The sequence below is a fragment of the Babylonia areolata genome, chromosome 1, assembly GCF_041734735.1.
Source record: "Babylonia areolata isolate BAREFJ2019XMU chromosome 1, ASM4173473v1, whole genome shotgun sequence".
In the NCBI taxonomy this organism is placed as follows: domain Eukaryota; kingdom Metazoa; phylum Mollusca; class Gastropoda; order Neogastropoda; family Buccinidae; genus Babylonia; species Babylonia areolata.
In genome coordinates, this window is record NC_134876.1 from 39,514,824 (window position 1) to 39,537,133 (window position 22,310).

Here is a 22,310-nt window from a genome sequence, read left to right on the forward strand (position 1 = left end):
GTGATGAAGAAGATTATATCAGATAAAAAGCATGGAAAGCAGGTTCTTAGCAGCCTCTCCTGAAAAGAATGGCAAACCTTAGCAACCTCTCCTGAAAAGAATGGCAAACAATAAACATTAGAGCAGAACACAATTTTCAATAACAGAACAAATGACCCTGACACTAAAAACGATACTGTTCAATTCTAAACCATACAAAACTGAAATGCAAAACATGTAATAATAATTAAAACATTTAAAAAAAGGACAAATAAGCAAATACAAGTGATTTATCAACATGATGCAAAGGTCTGCGATTTTCATACAAGGGCATACATAAAACCAACACTGGTTCTGGGTGTGCCCTTTTTATCTCACCTGTAAAAGATCAATGCATATATTTTTTAACTCAAAGCAATGTCAGATGTCTTGTGAAATCCCCATACGTCAGATGTCTTGTGACATATTCCAACGCCATAAAAAAACACAAAAAAACAACAAAAATGCAATACACTTGCACAGCAAGTGTCAAGATGAATGAATTATACTGCATTTAATCTGGAGATAAATAAAAGAAGATACATAAAGCACCGAATACAATGTAAAGCCATATGAATTTCCAGTTATATAAAACAGCAATGTAAATGTACAGAAGTTTAGTTATATACAAATGAAACACACGAAGACATAAACCTGTGAATGAGATAATGGAATGCAGTTTTGTGTATGGTAATGGGATTTTTTATCTGTTTTGCTCATATGTATACTGACAATATTTTAAACGTTTAACAGATAGTGACATTTTCACTGTAGATGAATCGATTTCCATTGAAATATGAATTTATACAGACGGTATGGGAAGGATGAGAGCAATACACATTAAGCAGATGGACATGAAGCATTCGAAATTACACTGGACGAGAATCACAACTGCAGCCGAAATAAAACAACAATAAAAAAAAAAGTCTTTGGTGGATTATATGTACATATACATATACCTTACAATCCTCAATATACACATCAACTTCTGAAGCGTCTTCATCTTCGTCATTGACGTCGCCGGTTTCGGCATCAGTGTCAGCACCGTCTTCAGGTTTATCTCCCAGCACACGGCGATCCCGGCGCTTGACATTTTTTGATTTCTTTTTGACTGAGCTGATATCCTTCACCTCCAGTCGGCACGTGCGATGGCGTCTGAACGGTGTACCTGACTAAGACACGACAGCAGTATTTTTGGTGCATGCAAACTATTCAAATATTTCAAAATACCTGGTTTGCTGGAAGAAAACAAATTATCATGTTAATGTCACAGTTTCTGAACCTTTGCTGCAGTTGTGATTCTTTCCATAATGTTAAATCCGACTATCAGAAAGCAACAATAAACCCGTTGCTGCAGTCATTTGACTTCGGTACTTTAGAAACAGAAATGATGGGTGATAACAAGGCACACTGTTCAAAATGTGATCATTGTCATGGTTAATCCGCATGACAAGTGTGGTTTGAAGAATGAAAGTTCAGGACATATATCCCTGACAGGAACATTGTGACTGCAGCAAAGGTTTAGTAAGGCAGATACAAATTGCTAAGCAGTATGGTGGTGTCATGACTTGACCACAAACGCCTGGATGGTCTGAAGGGACAAAGGAATAGCGTCAAACTGAGACCACGCATCAGCACATCCAAGCACATGAAGAACGTATGCACCACCACCAGCGCGCGTTGGGAAGGCTTGAGCAAACTGCACAGGCTGAGGAAAATATGGGACAAGTTGCAAAGGCAATACAATGCATGCACCCTGATGGACACTGTTAGCCTGCTGTCAGGTTCCCCGAAGGGTCCCAGCAAACACCAGTGTCTCACCGTACGGCCGGGCGGCCCGGGGGGTCCAGGAGGACCCTGAATAAATCCTGCCGGGAAGCTGCCGTGAGAATCGTAAACTGACCCGACGCCTCCGGTGCTCACCCCGCCTCCTCCCGAGCCTCCCACGCCGGTTTCTCCCTTCTTCCCCTGTAACACAAGCAGATAGATCTGCTGATCGTGCCCTGGCCGTCCTCTCTGCCCCTGCTCCTGAACGCAGCTCACCGAGTTAGTGGTCCACAACACCTACCGGACAACCTGGACAACAACGGGCAAACACGGGCACTTCGGGATCTGCCCGCACTTTCCAGTGAAAGGAGGGCGCAAGGCTGTGCACGGAAGAAAACAACAACGGGTTATGTGTTGATGTGCTAGATGTACACAGTTTGAAAACACAGGAAGGACAAACGATGTGAGAGAAGAACAAAGTGTGCTGGTGTGCAGGAAGTTCAGACATCGTTAGGAAGACTTGTGCAAAGAACTGTGCTTATCAATTGGCATCGACATCAGTTCTGCACGAGGATCATAGACTGATATAAATATAGAGTTAAACAAAAAGACTGCAAAGTGGGACAGTTTACAAAGTGGAATTGTCATATGCAACTGACAGGAGAATTGAAAAAAGTTCCAAATGCCTGTGAAGACACCAGGATATTATGATATTAAATATTTCTCTCTCTCACACACACAGACACACACACATATGGTGCAAAATGCAATGACAGGAAATGGAAAGTTTTTCTTTGGGAAGGGATTGGGAGTGGTGGTTAAGTAAACTTAAGCAAATGAAATATAGGAATTTAAGGAACTTAACAGTCATGCTTTGGTGATGCAAACACCGACACATACCATGCACTGGTGTAAATGCTTAGAAAGCTGATGCATGTTATGCATAACGTCCACACTGAGGTACTCTGGTGTGCAAAGAAATGAACAGAAAATACTGGAACTTATGCATGTTCAGACTTCCTTGTTTTAGGTAAGACGATCGGCTGTTTTCTTTTTTATGCAGTTTTATATCTAAGGAATTTTTCTCCATCCGATTCAAATAGTCAACGATCTGTCTCTAATTAGTTACACAGTGTTTTGCTGTGAACTGCACACCTGCATCTCATTGTTTGTTGAAGGACACAGCGTTAGTACCCGACACTCAAACTGGCGAACAGCAGAACAAGACATTATTAGCCTCGCGGTCAGTACCACTTGCAGGCATCCGGCATGTCAGGGGCTGCACCTCAAGAGAACGGTCATGCACGTGCAACACTCACTGTGGGTCCGGGCGGGCCGGGAGGTCCCGGGGCCCCGGAGACACCCATGGAGCCACTACCGCCGACCCCCACCATGGCGCCAGCTTCCCCCTTACGGCCTGGGGGACCAGGTCTTCCTACCTTTCCTGGCCTGCCTGGCACCCCCATCTCCCCCCTCAGGCCCTGTTAGTACACGGACAGCACAGGCATGGGGTCAGTCGTATCCCCACGGCCAATGCGGCTAACGACGACTGTCATGTCATGCACATTCCAAGTGTTTCTGGGAGGACTCGCATCTCTGGGAAGAAGCCACCCACACGGTACTTGTGATACCGTAATGCTACATACCTTTCACAGGCAGCCTTTTTGAATCCAACTGATATGGGGGGAAAGATCTATGACACTGATGAATGACAAGATCAAGTTGTGACACTGTTTGATGCATGACAAGTCTTTGCGTCACCCAGTATTGTACTCTTGGGCTGGGTTTCTGTATCGCCGCCACTGTGCTGTGTGACAATACTTCAAGCATAGTTGGTATCTTAACTGTTGGCGCAGGACTGTATTCTCGAACGAGCCTTAGTGACAATACGTTTTGTTACATCTCAGAACAGATCTAGGTTATCACAGCTGGTATGTGTGACGAGTATTGCTCTTAAGGACTGGTCATTGTGACAACATTGTTTTTTACCGACTGGGCTTTGTGATACAAGGAGTTTTGTACTTCAGGACTGGTCTATGTGACAGTTGTACTTCAAGACTGGTCTATGTGACAGTTGTACTTCAAGACTGGTCTATGTGACAGTTGTACTTCAGGACTGGTCTATGTGACAGTTGTACTTCAGGCCTGGTCTATGTGACAGCGAATGCTGTACTTCAGGACTTGTCTATGTGACAGTGACAGCTGTACTTCAGGACTGGTCTATGTGACAGTTGTACTTCAAGACTGGTCTATGTGACAGTTGTACTTCAAGACTGGTCTATGTGACAGTTGTACTTCAGGACTGGTCTATGTGACAGTTGTACTTCAGGACTGGTCTATGTGACAGCGAATGTTGTACTTCAGGGCTGGTCTATGTGACAGTTGTACTTCAGGCCTGGTCTATGTGACAGCGAATGTTGTACTTCAGGACTGGTCTATGTGACAGTGACAGCTGTACTTCAGGACTGGTCTATGTGACAGTGACAGCTGTACTTCAGGACTGGTCTATGTGACAGCTGTACTTCTGGACTGGTCTATGTGACAGCTGTACTTCAGGACTGGTCTATGTGACAGTTGTACTTCAGGCCTGGTCTATGTGACAGCGAATGTTGCACTTCAGGACTGGTCTATGTGACAGTGACAGCTGTACTTCAGGACTGGTCTATGTGACAGTTGTACTTCAGGACTGGTCTATGTGACAGTTGTACTTCAGGACTGGTCTATGTGACAGCTGTACTTCAGGACTGGTCTATGTGACAGCTGTACTTCTGGACTGGTCTATGTGACAGCTGTACTTCTGGACTGGTCTATGTGACAGTGACAGTTGTACTTCAGGACTGGTCTATGTGACAGTTGTACTTCTGGACTGGTCTATGTGACAGTGACAGCTGTACTTCAGAACTGGTCTATGTGACAGCGAATGTTGTACTTCAGGGCTGGTCTATGTGACAGTGACAGCTGTACTTCAGGACTGGTCTATGTGACAGTTGTACTTCAGGACTGGTCTATGTGACAGTTGTACTTCAGGACTGGTCTATGTGACAGTTGTACTTCAGGACTGGTCTATGTGACAGTGACAGTTGTACTTCAGGACTGGTCTATGTGACAGTTGTACTTCAGGACTGGTCTATGTGACAGTGACAGTTGTACTTCAGGACTGGTCTATGTGACAGTTGTACTTCAGGACTGGTCTATGTGACAGTGACAGTTGTACTTCAGGACTGGTCTATGTGACAGTTGTACTTCAGGACTGGTCTATGTGACCGTTGTACTTCAGGACTGGTCCATGTGACAGTGACAGTTGTACTTCAGGACTGGTCTATGTGACACTGAGTGTTGTACTTCAGGACTGGTCTACGTGACACTGAGCGTTGTTCTGTGATTTTTCCTGGGAGGGTATTTATGACACTGGTGTCCTTCGGATGAGTCTCTGTGACAAGCGATGTCAAAATATCTCATTGCAGCTTCGGCTTTCTCTTTGAAATACATATGACGATGGTCTTCTGAATACAGCTGTATCATCGGGAACTAAACTTCATTATGACTTCCTTCTTTATTTATTAAACAGAAGAGAGGAACTGACTTAAAACGTTGCTTCACGAGAGGATAAGACCATCATGCAAAGGACACCATTTAAAGACGCGTTCCGTGGTGTCACGTTCCGGAAACGCTTCTTTTGACTTGTGTATAACACACACGACAGCACATATATATAGAAACAAGGAAAGAGTGAGCAGAAGATATATACAGCAAAGATTCAGTGACCACCAGGAAGCTGACACAACACCAATCACACATACAGGAAGCACTCTGGACTGCAGACATCAGTCAGACGGATAGTGGGCGGGTTTGGTTTGGTTTTTCATTCGGATTTGTATCCACAACCCTTGATTATTCTAGATCGTGAGTTAAATCGGTTAAGATGTACTATATCTAAACATTCTTCAGCGAACAGTCCAGTCAATCTCATGCGATTGGAAAAATGGTTCTAAAAGCAACAGTTACCTTTACAAAGAAGTTTACTGTCAGACAAGCTAATATAACTCGGCGTTTTTCCAAAAGAACTTAATTACTGTATGTCACAGAATACTAGTTCATTTACTATTAAACGTTTATCGTTTATGCAGATATAAACACAAAATTCACTGTTTGGGGATATGAAAAGCTATATCTCAAAAACACAATGTGGGTAACGGTGAGAAGCGGATGGATGTGTTTCCAGGAAAACAATACAAAACCCTTTAAAAAGTATCTGAATGTTTTCAGTTCAGAATTTTAACATTCTTTGGTGAACAAATGTTTTCAATATGACGAGTAAAAAATAGCTCTTAATAATTGTCACATCTCGAAATGCTGTGCATCTGACGAGACAAATCTGTGACAGTGAATCAAGTTAACAATAAAGAACGATTCTAATGAAACTGTAGAGACGCTGGGGAGAACACTGTTTACTATCAATTTGCATTTTGTGTGCATCAGATTTTTATTTTTCATGAGAAAGTCGCATGTACAAATTTCTTCAAAATGCATTCTATATTGATTTCGACTGGACTGTGAACTGATAAAAAATCATGGTGGCTGTTCATTACATTTACACGTATTACACAGACAAATAACAAAATGTATCAATGGCAAAACAGTAACCCTAAATACTTTTCAATACACCAGTCATCTGCAAAACAAACATACAAACAAACAAAAATGCACTTAAGAAACTTTGACAAAAGACGACTGGGATATGCACGAAGTTTCTAAAGGTGCATAAATGCAAACTAATTCAGCATGAATATATTTAATTAGCTTTAACATCCATATCACCAAACGAGCATAAACATATCTAAAATCGATATTATAATCTGACCTAATCATGTCATATTTAAACTGAAATACGATGCAGCAAAAATCAGGAAGCTTGGTATAGGCCATTACAAAATCATGCATCATCTTTTGTTGTCACAACATCCATCGCCATCACATCGATCAACTGCTTGCTATGGAAAGCTCTTTTATCGATGTTAACTTTCTAAGCAATCATTCTTTCTAGTAGTACAACAGTCTCACGAGGAATCAAGGTTACTTGACCACGATACCCTTTCCTCACATTAGCTTTCATCCAGACTGACAACAGAACAAACTGCCCATACATGAATAGCCAAGACAAAAGCATTACTAGATCAACAGCTACAGCTAATTTGCAGCCAAACACTGAATTTCCAAGGCAAGATTTTTTTTCTGAACGACTGTTCGAGTTTATTCAGCGTTCTGTGGACATAAAGACAATGCACATTCACCGAGTTATACCGGTTCAATGTGCGGGCATGTATGGTTCTGCTGTTGAGAGGGATCTGATACTTACTGGCTCCCCGGGTCGGCCAGGTTCTCCTTTGCTGCCCTGTTATCAAAGAATATGTTGTACAGTCATTTTATGAGAGAGTTGCGTGTGGCAAGGAGGAGGGTTCTAAAACTGTTACAATGTATATTTGTGCTGCAAATGTGTGAACTGATTTATGTATTCATTAACTAATCATTGTTATTTTTTCGTCGCTTTTTCATTCATATAATCATGCGGACACTCGCTCAAGCGTGCACGCACACATGCTCACACACACGCACACAAATACGCGCGCACGCGCCCACACACACATACACGCACAAATACATACACGCACGCACGCACACACACACACAGACACACACCATGTCAGACTACAACATGTTTGTGCACACAGACATGAAAACATGAATTCCTGGTTCTGAGTACATGACCTCCTGGTGCTAACTTAAAAATTCTTTGCATTTTCTGAAATATCTTGATATTGTACGAGAAGGGCTGAACAAAAAGACGAAATTACACCATAAAAACACCCATTCAAAACACATATCTGAATACTCAGTATAAGACCCAAGAGTCATTCATTATTACCTGAACTTTGAGCCTACATCCGATGCAATAGTATCCGCAGATAACCAAAAATTATCTGACTGACATTTTCCTGCTTCCAATTACCGCCCTAGAAACATGGCCAACCACCTCTCCAATGTCATCGGTGATCTCAATATTGCACCGAGTCCCATTTTCATTCCACCGCCAACTGGCCATCCTGATACTGTCGTGCTGCCACACCGTGTTCTGTAGCAACTTGTTGACTTCGGTATTTCCAGTACGGTGGCCTAAAAAAACTTGCTGTTATTCTGGCTGCAAGCGAATGTCATTTGATCTTCCGTGCTTGCTTCTGTCGTTCATTTCTCGACTCACCATGGTGGGTTTTGTTTTGTTTTGTTTTTCTTTTGTTTTTGTTGTTGTTTTTCCCCCACGTTGTTTCTACTGTCATTCTGTCAACATTCGATCACTGTGACATATCTATGCAACGTGATTTTCGTTGTCATCAAGATACAGATCAACGTGACTTTTAAAGGGAAAACACCGCTGTTATTCACACTTCTGACTTCAAGGCACGATGGATGCAAATTTCTGCTTTCACAGGAGGCATGCAAATTTATTTCTACTGATTACTGATGACTGATATCAACATACATCCAAACTTCATTCTGATTCATGGCGATAATAAATATTTGACCGACGCCCATTTTATTTCTTCTGCTCAATGATGACTCTAATATCAACAATTTTTTGAAAAATCATTCCGATTTATGGCGACATGAAGAATCATCCACGGCGCCCATTTTCATTCTGTTCATCACTGTGATTTTACTGAATGCCGCGGGAACAGTGATATATCTGTGCCTTCATTTTCAGTTCACTTATCCTGGCGACCATCAACATAATAAACCACAATGTATCCCACTTTCGTTTTAATCTTTTTGAAGCTTCTGCACTGCGCCCTCACTCCTTCCCTCCTGTGTCTTTTCTTCCTCTGTACCATTCCCATGCTCTTTGGGATGCTTTCTATTTTATCCTTTGCAGTGCTGCGTTCAACTGCATGGAGTATATATATAACCAACCCACAGACAGACACACACACACGCGCGCTCGCGCATGTAAACTACACGCATGCATGTGTCAACTTACCGGAGGCCCTTGTGGTCCTGCCGGCCCCTGAACAGAGAATAGAGAATGAAAGATAACAGAAAATATCATTATCAGTTTAGTTGCTTACATTCACAGCATTCTGCTGAGTATATTTCAACTTGTCACTCATTCATTCATTTCGTTCATTCGATGTTTTATTTGTCTTACTTGTTTAAAAAAAAAATGTAAGGTGAGGTCATACGTCATCAAATCGATAGTGACATAAACAACCTAGCGTGCTGACAATATCACAAGTCACATAGAATTTGCTTCCATGCTTCCAAGCTAATGAAGTACAAAACGGATCTTAAAATAAATGCAATGCATCATTTCAGGCCAGTGGACAGCAAAGCCACAGATCTGATGATGCCTTTTCGTCGTCTGTACTTCATCAAAATGATTTGATTTGTATTGCAAAGCACAATCTGCACTGTCTTTTGCTAAAATTTGTGCGTTTTACTTTCAATAACCAAAACATATAAATAAACACATTCATTCATTCTGAAAAGCCTGAGAGAGGAAAAAATACAACACATCTTGTTAAACAAAATGACTTCTTCCAATAGCTTTGTCCTTGTTCAAATCTTGGTGATACAAATTTCATGTTCCCCCAGTTTTTGTGGGGTGGCTGAGTTTTTGAGTGTCCGATTGGTGTGAGACCGGGATGCGTTTTAAGTCCTACCTTGTTTTCAGTGTTTATCAATCAGCTCGCTGAGCAAATGGATGAACGAGGGAAGCACGGTATCCAGCTGTTAACAAATCTCATGCAAATACTTATTCTACTCTTTGCGGATGATGCTGTTTTGATTTCAGAAAACCAGTTAAATGTATTGAAGTCTTTTTGTGATTGTATGCATCTAAATGTTAATTGAAGTCTTTTTGTGATTGTATGCATCTAAATGTTGATACTGAAAAAGCTAAGGTGATGGTGTTACCTGGGATTTAGCTTCACCACAAAGGTCAGAACTAAATTAGGAACAGAATATCTCGTAACAAAGGGAAAGAAAGCTGTTATGGAACTGAACAAAGCTTTCCAAAAATTTAAAGAAATGACCGCAGAAACTTTTTTTATATTTTTTTTAAAGATATCTGACTTTAAAATTCAACCCGTTTGGTTATATTTGTCTGAACTGTGGGGCTTAGATAGACTTGAGCGCACAGAGAAGGTTCACATGATGGCCTGCAAAAGGTTCTTGGGAGTTCCGTTGCGGACTCCAAACAAGAGGCACGGGGATTTGGGAAGATACCCTCTTTATATTAATTCATATACTAGCACTATTAGATACTGGTTTAAATTGCTACAGATGGATCCAGACAGGTTACCTTTTAATGCCTATCAAATGTTGCTTGATATGTATAATAATGGGAAGTAATGCTGGGTATCAAAGATCAGAGAAATATTATGCGAGACAGGATTTTGTATTGTGTGGCTTCAACAGGGTGTTGGAGATGTTAAAGCTTTTTTGGGTTTATTCAAACAGAGATTAGTAGACTTCTTTATTCAAGAATGGTCTGGTACACTCAGAGACAGAGACAGATATGAAAGTTATAGGTATTTCAAAACTATTTTCGAACAAGAAAAATACATATATTGATACTTACTGTTGTCATTTCACAATTCAGATTCAATGTCCTGCCACTAAATAACAATGTGTTTCGTTTCAGTGAATGCGACCAAGACAAATCATGTCAATTTTGAAAGACACAAGTTGAAAATGAGTTCCATTTCTTATTTAAATGTTTCATGTATTGAGACTTAAGAATGAAATTTTTTAAATGATTCTGTCTATGTAGCATTGTCCGAGCTACTCAAAGCAACTAACAATGCCCACTTGTTTAATGTGTCAAGATACGTTTTTCATGCTATTAACAGAAGGAGAACAAGAGAGGCAAGGCCTTCAAGACACACTTGTGATACACTTTAAAAAAAAAAAATCTAATCGTTAAAATGTGTTCTGTATTTGTTATTATAAAGTTTCGGGTTAAAAAAAAAGAAGAAAAAAAAAGTCCTGACCAGATTCGAACCCCGCGTGTTCGGGTGACAAGAAATTGTCTTACCCATTACACTATCGTGGCTCCTTTACTGACGTTCTAAAATTTAATATTTGAACATACTTTTTTAAAGGGCGATAAATCAATTGCGGTATTCGCAGTCAGAACGCTCTTTAAATCATATTATTCTGGTGTATCTTGGGCATTCAAAAACTCTTTAAGGGCAATATAAAATTTTAAAGTCCGCGGTAAAGAAGATGTGGCTATCGCCGCAATCACACTGCAACATTTAGCCGTTTTCTCTAGATCTAGATAGATGTACAAGTTTAGTTACACCCGCCGGGAATGTAGTACGACACGGTCGATTCAATTTCTCTTTTATATTCATTCTACTTTTATAGTTTTAAAGTTGATATGAAAATTGAGTATTTTGTTAAACTAATAACATGTAGAACCAAGTACAAGTACTTCTAAACGTCGTAAGAAGTGAAAAGGACTTCATTTTGAGAAAAGTCAAAAGTATTAACTCGCATGGTTTAAAATTTTAAACTGTGAATTCCGACTAATTCTGTGGACATTTTATGGCAGTTTGGGGCATAATCCAGTAAGTGATGAGGCGTTCACAAATCTTTCTCTGAATAAATATTTAACGGTCTCCTTCTCCAACTTTCCATCACATGTTATCGTGTACTGTCCATTGAATATAGGATTGAACGGGCAGGTCAACAACTCGAAACAAAATGGCGTCGTTCGCGTTCGCGAAGAATATGAGTACGCGTTTTGAATGTGTATAAATATGTGTACGCAATTGATTTTTGCCCATGACCTTCAGGGCTCAGCCAATAGATCTGTAAAGTCCACTCGTCGTATTGATTTTAGTATTTTCCGAAAAAGACCACTTGGGCGAATGAACATAGTGAAAGCCCTGTACACTGAGAGTAAAACACGCAAGCTTTTGATGTATTGAGTTTAATTTCAAAATGTAATGTTTAAGATGAAAAAGATCAGTTTAAAGCAAATTAAGTCCCCTAGCATTAATTACAGATTAATTCCCTTTTTTACTATCTGCACCAAAACGTTTGCAAAATAAATAAAACTTCCATGCTTAGCAAAAGAAGTTCCTGTTTGAACAAACAATGATAATAATGACTGCTCTTGTTGTTGGGTCAGAATATCAGATCAAAGTGCCAAGTTTAGAGAATACAAAAAATATAAATATAACAGTAAATACAGTTTGCATATAATTTGGCTTCTTCTTTTTTCTTTTTCTTTTTTTTGGTGCCCATCCCAGAGGTGCAATATTGTTTTAAACAAGATGACTGGAAAGAACTGAAGTTTTCCTATTTTTATGCCTAATTTAGTGTCAACTGACAAAGTATTTGCAGAGAAAATGTCAATGTTAAAGTTTACCACGGACACACAGCCACACACACAGAGACAACCGACACCGGGTTAAAACATACTCACTTTGTTTACACAAATGAGTCAAAAATGATAATCTAGGATGCCAGAAAATAATGTTAGCATACTAACGGGTATAGTGATTTTTCACTTCACTGTGATTGTACTTTGATGTTCTGCTCACGGTAACGATGTCGTATTTATGATTCGTTTATCATTGTTCTATTTGTATTTGCCCTTTGACAGATTTGGTTCATCTCATGGCTTTACACTTCTTTTGTGTGTGCGTGTGTGTGTGTGTGCGCGCGCGTGCGTGCGTGTGTGTGTGTGTGTGTGTGTGTGTGTACTTTTGTATGCAATTTGAATGTCGACAATTCCTCTGCACGCAGGATGTACATGAATGTTTAGTCCCTTCCCGACCCAAGCCTTCCTTTGTATTGTGGCCCAAGGCCAATGTACATTATAACATTTCTGAGTTCTGAGTTCTGTTCCCCCAGTTTTATCTGGGGGGTATTTAATTCTTGTGACTGTTTAGGGATAATAAAGTTGAATTGACTTTGCTGGACTTGATGACTTGAACAAAGATTACTATAAAAAAAGAAGAAGAGAGACTGGTGGTTTTGTGTTTCTAAAAAAACCCATGGAAAATACCAAATAATAAGTGACTTCTCAGACTAATTAAAAGGAATTAAACATTTGTTAGTGTTCACATAATTTGACGTGGACAAAAATCTAAGTGAAATGAACACTGGTGTTTAGATTTTTGTTTTGAAAAAAATAAGAACTTCTTGTGAAGAAGTGAAGTCCAAAGACAATAAAATTTGTCTCCCATAGTGACCAGTCAGTACAGCTGCATAAATTTCTGATAATTCACGGTATCGCAGTTAGTACTGAGACAATGTTTAGCCATTACAATAATATGCATTCTTATCCTAATGAAAATGACTGGTTTAAATAGTTATGTGCTCCTAAACTGACTTTTTTTCTGTGCGTGATAGGCCACATGTTAAAGGTACATCCCTGAATTTTATTGCCAACAACTGCACATTGCGACATCAATCTAACTGAAATAGATAATCAAGTATGCATAGTTAGCCCTTAACATGCTATTTAACACCCATATAGAAAAGATTCGATGAACACACACACTATTCTATTTAATTCAGGTCATTGAGACGGTCTCCAACACGAACGCTTTTCTTCATTTGTTCAGTTTGTTTGTCTTCTCAAACCTGATGACACTTTTTCAATGCATGAATTCCTTAAAAGTCAGCCAATTATGGTGTGTAAGTGGAATCGGTGGCATGAGGTTAAGGACATCGGCGGTGACAACGCGATATTTTATCAGCTCTGCACTGTGCACGACGAAACAACAGACACTTGGCTCTCTCCATTAATCACAAGTGTCACTCATCACAAGCTGCACGGTGCATTTTCTAGCTGTGCACATCACAGCTCAAAAAATAGGTACACACCATGCAGGTGTAGTTATCTCATCGAGTTTTCACAAAACCACTCCCCGGATGTTTTCCACAAACACTCTGTAATATATGGCTTACATGTTGATATACGCTGTGCATCCAAACTGGAAAAAAGCACTTGTACTAACATGATGAAACCCAACATTTTTCAAGTAGGCTCGTACTAGTACGCATTTAATAAAAGTCGCGTAATGTACGTCCTTCTGGTGTATGCCATTTCTAAGAGACATTTAAGATTTTGTTCATCAATAAAACTGTCATGTTTTATCACTGATTGTAAACACTAATTTACTGAGAAGGGCTCTCCAATTTGGGTGGCATATTTTATATTCAATACGTAGCATATTCTACATTTAATGAATTCAAGCCTACAAAAGCTTCCTTCGTGACTGGAGAGTAAATGAATTGTATTCTTTATGTGTCATATGCTTTCATGAAAGGAATGAAAGAGAGAAACAAGCAAACCACAACCACCACCACAACCAACACCAGTGACAAACACCCAGCCACCCACCGTTTCTCCCGGGGGGCCTGGCACGCCGTCAAAGCCAGGCAGTCCCGTGGGACCCGGTTCACCTGGGGGACCCGCCGGTCCCCTCTCACCTGGCTCACCCTGAAACAGGAGACCCCAAAGAATCATTTGCAGGTGTTGGGGAATCTAACAGACAGGAAGAGAGAGAAGGGAGGGAGGGGATAAGAGGAGAGAGAGAGAGAGAGGGAAAGAGCGAGGAAAAACTGGAGCGATAAGGAGATGGAGAAAGAGAGGAGAGGGGTGGGTAAGAATGGAAAGCGACGGTGGGAGAGAGAGGGGGGAGTGGTGAGGGACAATTTGATAGACAAGCTCAGAGAGAAGAGAAGAGAGAGAGGGGGTGGGAGAAAGAGAGAGAGAGAGAGAGAGAGAGAGAGAGAGAGAGAGAGGGTGGGTATACATATGGGTATACATATCGCAATCTAATGTCACTCAAGGTGAAAAGTAGTAAACTGAAGACTGCTGCTACATTTCACGAGAGATAACTAAGTTACTAATGACTGAGTGACTAACTAAATCTGACAAATCATGTTACATATACACAATACACATCATAATGATACTGACAAATATTCGAATGCTACCTGTCCGCCTACATCTCAAACGACACTGACACAAGCGAAAATGCTACATATATTTCAACAATGGTCTAACTCATGGGAGGGGCGGGGGGGTGGGAGTAAAAGACCATCGTATATATTCGATAATGAATTGACAATACAGTGTAAATTACTGTTTATACAACACATTTGAGCCGAATTTATTTCAGTCCCAAGTTGTTTTTTTTCAATACTAGCTGCATCATTTTTCAACAGAATTGCAAACCTTTTCCAAAATACTTGCACATTCCTTCCGTGTAATGCCTTGTCCATTGAAGCGGCCGCTACGGGCCAAAAGCATGAAAAAACAACAAAACATTTCGAAGGAACCGAGAGACTGAGGAAAAATATCATTCGATTCATTCAAAATTCGTCACCATGCAAATCTGTTTGCACAAAATCTACTCCAACCACACTCACAGTCAAATGAAAACAATCAATCAGAACACCACGGGAAAGAAAGGAAGTACATGGAAGGAGTTGTGCTCGACAAAATATCAACCCCAACAGCCAGTATGGAGGTGTTCAATACTGACAGGCTCATCGCAAGCCATCTTCCACGGATATTTGCTTCACGTTTCAGATATGAAGAGTGGATAAGAAAGGCGTGACTCACATGCAACAGCCTCCCGTGTTCTCTGTGAAAGAAAGCATGAACCGAGTCAGAGTGGATGAGAAAACTCAACTGAAGCAACTCTCTCGTGCAGCTTGGATTCATCAGTAAAGAAATTACATTGAGAAAGAAGGAAAAACTTGGCATTGTTGAGCAAAACTACTGGCAATCTTTCCCCAGTCAGCAAGGACAAAGCGAAAAACGGGGGCTGGTTGGAAACACCCATTTTGTCAGGACATTTTTGAGAAATGGAAATAAAACCCAATGTAAAATGTCGACACTCTGGGGATGACGAAAACCAATTTCCCACAGTGATGTATTTTGCGAACTTGGTACACATCTGTTGCACTTTGCAGACTTTGCTCTTATTTGTGTGTAAACTGAGGATGGAAAATTCAGTCACAGGCAGAATTTTCACTAGGTTCAGATGCCAAAATTTAAGAGAAGCCTCCGACTGTATATGAGGGTGATGCGAATGCTCCTCACCGATCCTATGCGCCTGCTGGAGAACCGTGTGATGACACTAATGAAGCATGTACAACAACACAGTCCGATCTTGAAACCGGCAAGACTTGTATGAAGATGGGGAAGATTTGCTGTCCCGAACTCTGTGTGAACCACAACTCAGGATGTTTTGAGCCTTCAGACGGGGTGTGTGTCTTTTTGTTTGTTTGCTTCTGTTTCAAAAGAGAAGAAAAAGGACGGGATGAGCTAGTAATGCACATGAAAGCGTGTATATTTTTCGCCAAGTCAGTTTTCAGGTTTGTGTAAGATTTATATCAGCGACAATCCCTAAGATATCAAGCTGCACAGGAAGTCTCCTACAACACACAAAAGAAGCAGCATTCTATAAAGTGGAACACGCATCTGCACAAAAAATCCAAGCTGAAAGCTGCATTCTTCTTTTTATTATTATTTGATACTATTGCTGTTGTTGTCGTATTAGTCGTTGTTGTTATCATTATTACATTGTTATTATCATTGTTGTAAGTGTTGTTGCTGTCAGTGCCCATTGACCTCTACTAACCCCTCCTTTGCTGCTTTCGATATGTGGTTTTATGCCATTTATTCATTTACTATATTTATTTATCTACCTATTTTTCTATCAAAACGTTAATTATGGCACTTCCTCCAACAATACAAAGTGATGTTATCCATCATATGTATGTATGTATGTATGTTAGAGAGAGAGAGAGAGAGAGAGAGAGAGAGAACTGTTTATTCATGCAAAAGCATTTGCCCCTTGTGAGTTGATGTTTACAAGTATCCCATCGTTATCACCCCCTCCCCATCCCCCCCTCAGGTCAGGGGGAGGGATGGGGATGGGCGCTGAGAGTGGGAACGGGAAGTCTCTACTGAAAGAGCTTTCACTGCATACTTCAAATTATGTGATTTGTGTTCAAAATATAACTGAACTTACGCTATTATGTAGTTGATGGTCTGTTGTTAAACCGTTTAACAACTGGTTTAATTCTGTTTTCGGTCACTGCTTATCATGCATTCATTTACGATTTCGCCATCCAACGTCCATTTATAGTATTGTAAGTTTCCAAGAAATCGTGTTTTATGGGGTAATGTCAACTGACCGTAGGGAAGTAGAGAAATGCACATAGTACGCATCCAGATTTACTCAGAATATCATTCATGAAAGTTTTAGAAGAATTAAGCATCCAAGAGTGTTACGACGAATGCCATGCAGTAACGTGCACACAGCGTTTCTCTATCTTACATTCCACATCACTTCAAATGCAAACAACAAACCTCGCCCTCACGCACGTGCGCATACATGCACTACCCACCTCCTACCTCCTTACAACTGAATCGTTACATGCACTACCCACCTCCTACCTCCTTACAACTGAATCGTTACATGCACTACCCACCTCCTACCTCCTTACAACTGAATCGTTACATGCACTACCCACCCCCTATCTCCTCACAACTGAATCGTACAGCAGGCATTATAAGAAATGTCCTTCGTGTTCAAGAGCTGGAAAAAGAAATATTGTAACCTATGCAATACTGAATAAGTGTCATTCATGCATCGCCAAATAAAACAGCTACAAATCAACTGGGAGCGCAAGCGCGTGGTGTGTGTGTGCGTGTGTTTGAAGAGGGGGTTGGGGGGTGCTACGAGCGTGCGTGTGAGTTTGTATGTGTGTATGAATCTGACAGTCTCAGAGAGAGAGAGAGAGAGAGAGAGAGAGAGAGAGCTCAAAACGTTTTCATTCATGGATTAAGATTTTTGGCATGGCCTATTCTTCCAATCTGTCCGTGGACACACACACACACGTGTGTGTGTGTGTGTGTGTGTGTGTATGTGTGTGTGTGTGTGTGTAACTGTGAGAAGGAAATGAAAAGAGGGAGGGAGGGAGATACCTTTCTTTTGCACTTCCTCTCAGTCTCCCACCTAACTCCCACCACCCCCCGACCCAACTCCTTCATGTCCCACCCTTTCTTTCAATCTCCTGTCCCCTATTAACCTCAGGTCGACAAAAAGAAAGTGACCGAAGTAAAGAACAACAGGAGCAGAGCACGAAGAGCGACAGGTACCTTGAGTTCAATGACCTTCTGGATCCACTTTTCTCCTTTCAGTCCCGCCGGCAGTCCTGGCGGACCCATGTCACCCTAGGGACGCAGCAGTCACGTGCCATGCACATGCAGTGGCCATGCAGCAGGCATGGGGGTGGGCGGAAGAGGGGTTGAGGGGGTAGGGGAAGAAAGTAGAAGACGTGGAAGAACGATGAAAGAAAGAGAAACATTGACACAAACAGGACACCCAAAGAGAGACGTGCAAAGCCTGCAGCTGCAGCTCCTTCGCTGGCAAGAGTTACTGATCTACTTTCATGAGGGAGCAAGACATAACTATGGAAAGCCTGAAATTAGAGGGTAATGGTTAATGTTCACTACGAGACGAACATTTCAAGTATTTATGAACCCTTCATAATCTCGTTCCTGCGAAAGAAAAAGCAATTGTAAAAAGAAAAAACGCTCATTAAAAAAAAAAAAAAAAAAAAAAAAAATCCCATGCAACAAACACCAACACAATGAAGATATATGGATTCATGCACCAAGTCCACAAACCTTAACTGTGATGACTTCGATCGTGCCATCCTGCAAATCAATAACATCAGTCAGATTAGGAAGCGCGCGATGAACATGTCCAGGTTCTGCAATTTCAAATCAGTACTGAACGAAATAGAGCAAGAAATTTAGCTTGACTAGTTACTGCTCGTTGCTTTATATGAAAAAAAAGAGAAAAAAGTAGACCTGTATAAATTAGAAAAGTTATATTAAAAAATGCACCGTTCGTTGAGTCTCCATAGCAGTTCCTTAGATTACATAAAAATGAAAATGCTATAAGACTTGAAAACACTTTTGTTGTAAAATGGGAAGGAAGGGTGTACGGGGCCTGGGGTGATGTATCAACACGGACTGCAAGAAAGAGTACCTTTATATGCACAACCTCACGAGATCCACTCTTTCCGTCCAGTCGTATTGACCGCTTGACGCCCTGAAAACGGTGAAGGTGGCATGTACACGTTCATGACTAGAGCACAGAGTAAGACGGTGAGGAAAGTAACACTCACACACACACGCGCAAAATCCGATGATTTGTCGAACACATATGATGAAATACTGGCTTCTTGATGATTACACTGACACAGATGGACGAAACAGAGAAAGGTTTGGTTGGATAAATGTTGAGTAGCAAATACAATAACAAATAAGAGTGTGCAATGGCCTCTCTCTCTCTCTCTCTCTCTCTCTCTCTCTCCGTCTTCGATACTGTTGATGCATGTTGGATAACATACTCCGGGTGCGTTCACACTGTCATCCGACGTAGAAAAAAAAAGACAGCTTGAACAGAACCATGTTTCTTATTTATATTGACAATGCAAGACAACACACACAAAAAACCGATGACAACACCCATCCATCCATAAAAGATCACAAAAATAAAGACGTACGTATCTCTATCTCCCAAATCCCACATTTTTGTGGTACAACGACAGTATCACCACCAATAAGGAAAAAACACTAAAAGCGGTTTACACTGTAAAACACAATACAAAGACGACATGAAATGACGAGGGAGCAAGACTAGAATGGGACCAAAGCACGAACGTAACAGACACAGACAAGGGTGAAAAGAAAAGGTACAGTACCTTCTGACCAGGCGCGCCAGCCATACCATCAAAGCCTGGTAATCCTGTGTCGCCCTTCTCCCCCTTCAGCCCTTTGTCTCCCTGCAATACGGACAGTGACCGTCTTTCACACATTGTGGCAATGAACAAATAAAGAAACAAAACTTCTGTCATTCTCTTCATCGCCCATTAGCTAACAGGTCCGCCCCAAACACGCACACATATGGGCACGCGCACACACCCATACCACTCACACAAATCTGTTCTCATTTAACACCCTTTCATCCACCTGTCCACACACACACACACACACACACACACACACACACACAAGCAAATACGCACACACAGACACAGACACACAGACACACACAAACACATACACACACGCACGCACGCACGCACTTCATCGCATGAGTGCATTTCCATACTCGAGCACGCTCCCAAACACACTCACCATGATTCCTTTGTCTCCCTTCGGTCCAGGCGATCCCTGTGAAAAAATATGAAAACAGGCCCTCGTTAATGCCTTGTCTTCATAGCAAAACATGATTATGGAGACGGTCATTTCAATCAACAGATCACTACGTCAATGACTTGTACCCATTTCATGGTGAACCTGATAACCCAGTCATTGATTTCTCTTCTGTTGTCGTTATGATTAATGTGTCGGCCGCTTCGATCCATGATCGCCTGACTACGGCGTCAGCGCTCATACACGCTCGATCTGTTCACAACGAATCTGTCGTGTCTTGATTTATGCTGCCTGGGATCGTTACATCAATGAGAATGTCTGCGGTGAACCCGACCACTTTTACTGTGACACCTATTGAGTTTCATCACGTTTGTCAGCGATCACTTTTCTTGGTAAATCTGATCACTATTAGGGCGACTTTGATCCGTGTTCAGCCTGACTGCCATGACAGTGAACACAGCCCGAAGTGAACCTGATCACTATATTTTTCTACCGTTAATGAGATCATTATGTTAGTGGCAGTGTCCAAGAACATGATTACTATTTCGTTGTATCAACTAAGTCTGATGAGTTTGTCAATGTCATTCATCTATCAGGGTAAATTTGGTCTCAGTGTCCGCGATTTTAATTTAGACTGTACTGACACTGCAATCTGTTCAGAATCAATCTGATCACTGTGGCATAGCTCATTATCCCTATTAAAGCTGATCGTTATGTCGGTCATAATGTTTATGGCTAATCTTTAGATTATCTTGGTAATTTCTAAAATGATGTTTCTGACCATCGCTGATAGTCGTTCAAGGTGATCCTGACCACCGTCCACCACCACCACGATAAGCTCTCGCATAGATCAGTGTTTTCAATTCGGAGTACACTAAATATTTTGAACACAGTTTCAGTGATTTCAATTAGTGTTCAAATTTTTTCCCCCAGCGATTCCCTTAACAAAACGCTATATCGTGAACCGTATTAAAACCTTGATTTGGTGAACTACCTATGTGCTGAACGTCATCATGCTGTCTATGCTTGCTCGATAAACTTAACATTCATGTTGGTTATGTCCTTGATAAGTCAGATGTCATACATGATGGTGATGATTTCGATTTTTTATGTCAATCACTTCCACGCTAACTCCGATTATTGCTGTTTCTGGTGTCAAAGTTATGATAAATCATAAGTTGCGATTGTGTAACTTATTCCCGCTTCTGTCATTTACAGTTAAAAAAAATAAAAATAAAAACCTTTCAGACTCAAAAGGCGATTTTATGTTGCGAGTTTTTATTCTCCTGCCTTTTTTCTTTCCATTCGGAAGCAGTGTAAAATAATATGTGTCGCTACATAAATACTTAAAGGGTATTGTCTAAAACCTATGTTCAATGGTGCTTTCTTTTGCATGGCCTCCCAAGTTTCTAGTTTTTCTTCGATCCATGCTATTTCAGAGTCTTTACAATGATCATGGGCACAAGATCTCAAGATAAAACGTAAGCCACGAAGCATATTGGTCACAGGGGGAAAAATCAGGAAAGATTTGGAGGACCACGTAACGGGAACCGTCATTCGTAGCACGCTGATTACCACCTGCCAGTGTCTACCGACCGTGCAGCACTTAAACAGCGTGACACAAAACGCAAGCCTTGCTTCCTGGCGCAAACGAAGATAACATGAATTTTATCCGCGGAATATTTTGACAGGTGACTGAAAGCTTTCGACAACTAAAGAGTCCTCCGACTCTGCATGAATATGGTTATCGCTACTCTTCTTCTCATTGCTGTGCGCAGCTTTCTTACATCCTTACCAGCTGCAAGACCTAAAGGTCCTTGACAATCTGAAGTGCTGCGTCAATGACTTCCGTTTACACGCTGTTCTCTATTCCTGTGATGTCCATGATGAGATTCAACACTAATACCGCATCATTCAGTGATTCTCACACTACAAAATACATGATATATATTCAATTAACCTGTCTTCCTTGATGACGTTTATAAAAAAAAGAACTCAGATTTTGCCGAAAGACTTGGTGCATACATGACCGCCTATTGAAAGACACGTGACGTTTAGTGGTGGTTGTAGATGTGTGGTTAGCACCCAGGTTTGTGAGGAGAGCTGACGGATCAACACACACACACACACACACACACAATATATATATATATATATATATATATATTATATATATATATATGAATGAAAATCATGCTCACCTTTGGTTTCTTGGTAAACTACAACAAACTATAATCACCATTTAAAAATGCGGACT

The 22,310-nt window shown here is 40.9% G+C and overlaps 1 protein-coding gene across 6 annotated transcripts in view; it reads right to left on the reverse strand.

The window, feature by feature from the left end:
• The window catches only part of LOC143282841 (uncharacterized), a 146,847-nt gene that overhangs the window by 29,108 nt on the left and 95,429 nt on the right, over window positions 1–22,310 (reverse strand). For 4 of the 6 annotated variants that reach the window (XM_076588699.1, XM_076588673.1, XM_076588691.1 and 1 more), the window contains exons 6-13: window positions 20,036–20,071; window positions 19,600–19,680; window positions 18,882–18,944; window positions 18,515–18,544; window positions 14,204–14,302; window positions 8,816–8,842; window positions 7,142–7,177; window positions 3,105–3,266 (exon numbers count right to left, since the gene is read on the reverse strand). In XM_076588699.1, the coding sequence (XP_076444814.1) occupies window positions 3,105–3,266; window positions 7,142–7,177; window positions 8,816–8,842; window positions 14,204–14,302; window positions 18,515–18,544; window positions 18,882–18,944; window positions 19,600–19,680; window positions 20,036–20,071 (534 nt within the window). Of the gene's footprint in view, window positions 1–3,104; window positions 3,267–7,141; window positions 7,178–8,815; window positions 8,843–14,203; window positions 14,303–17,983; window positions 18,059–18,514; window positions 18,545–18,881; window positions 18,945–19,599; window positions 19,681–20,035; window positions 20,072–22,310 lie in introns of all 6 variants that reach the window. The other 2 variants (XM_076588708.1, XM_076588683.1) reach the window with 2 other exon arrangements.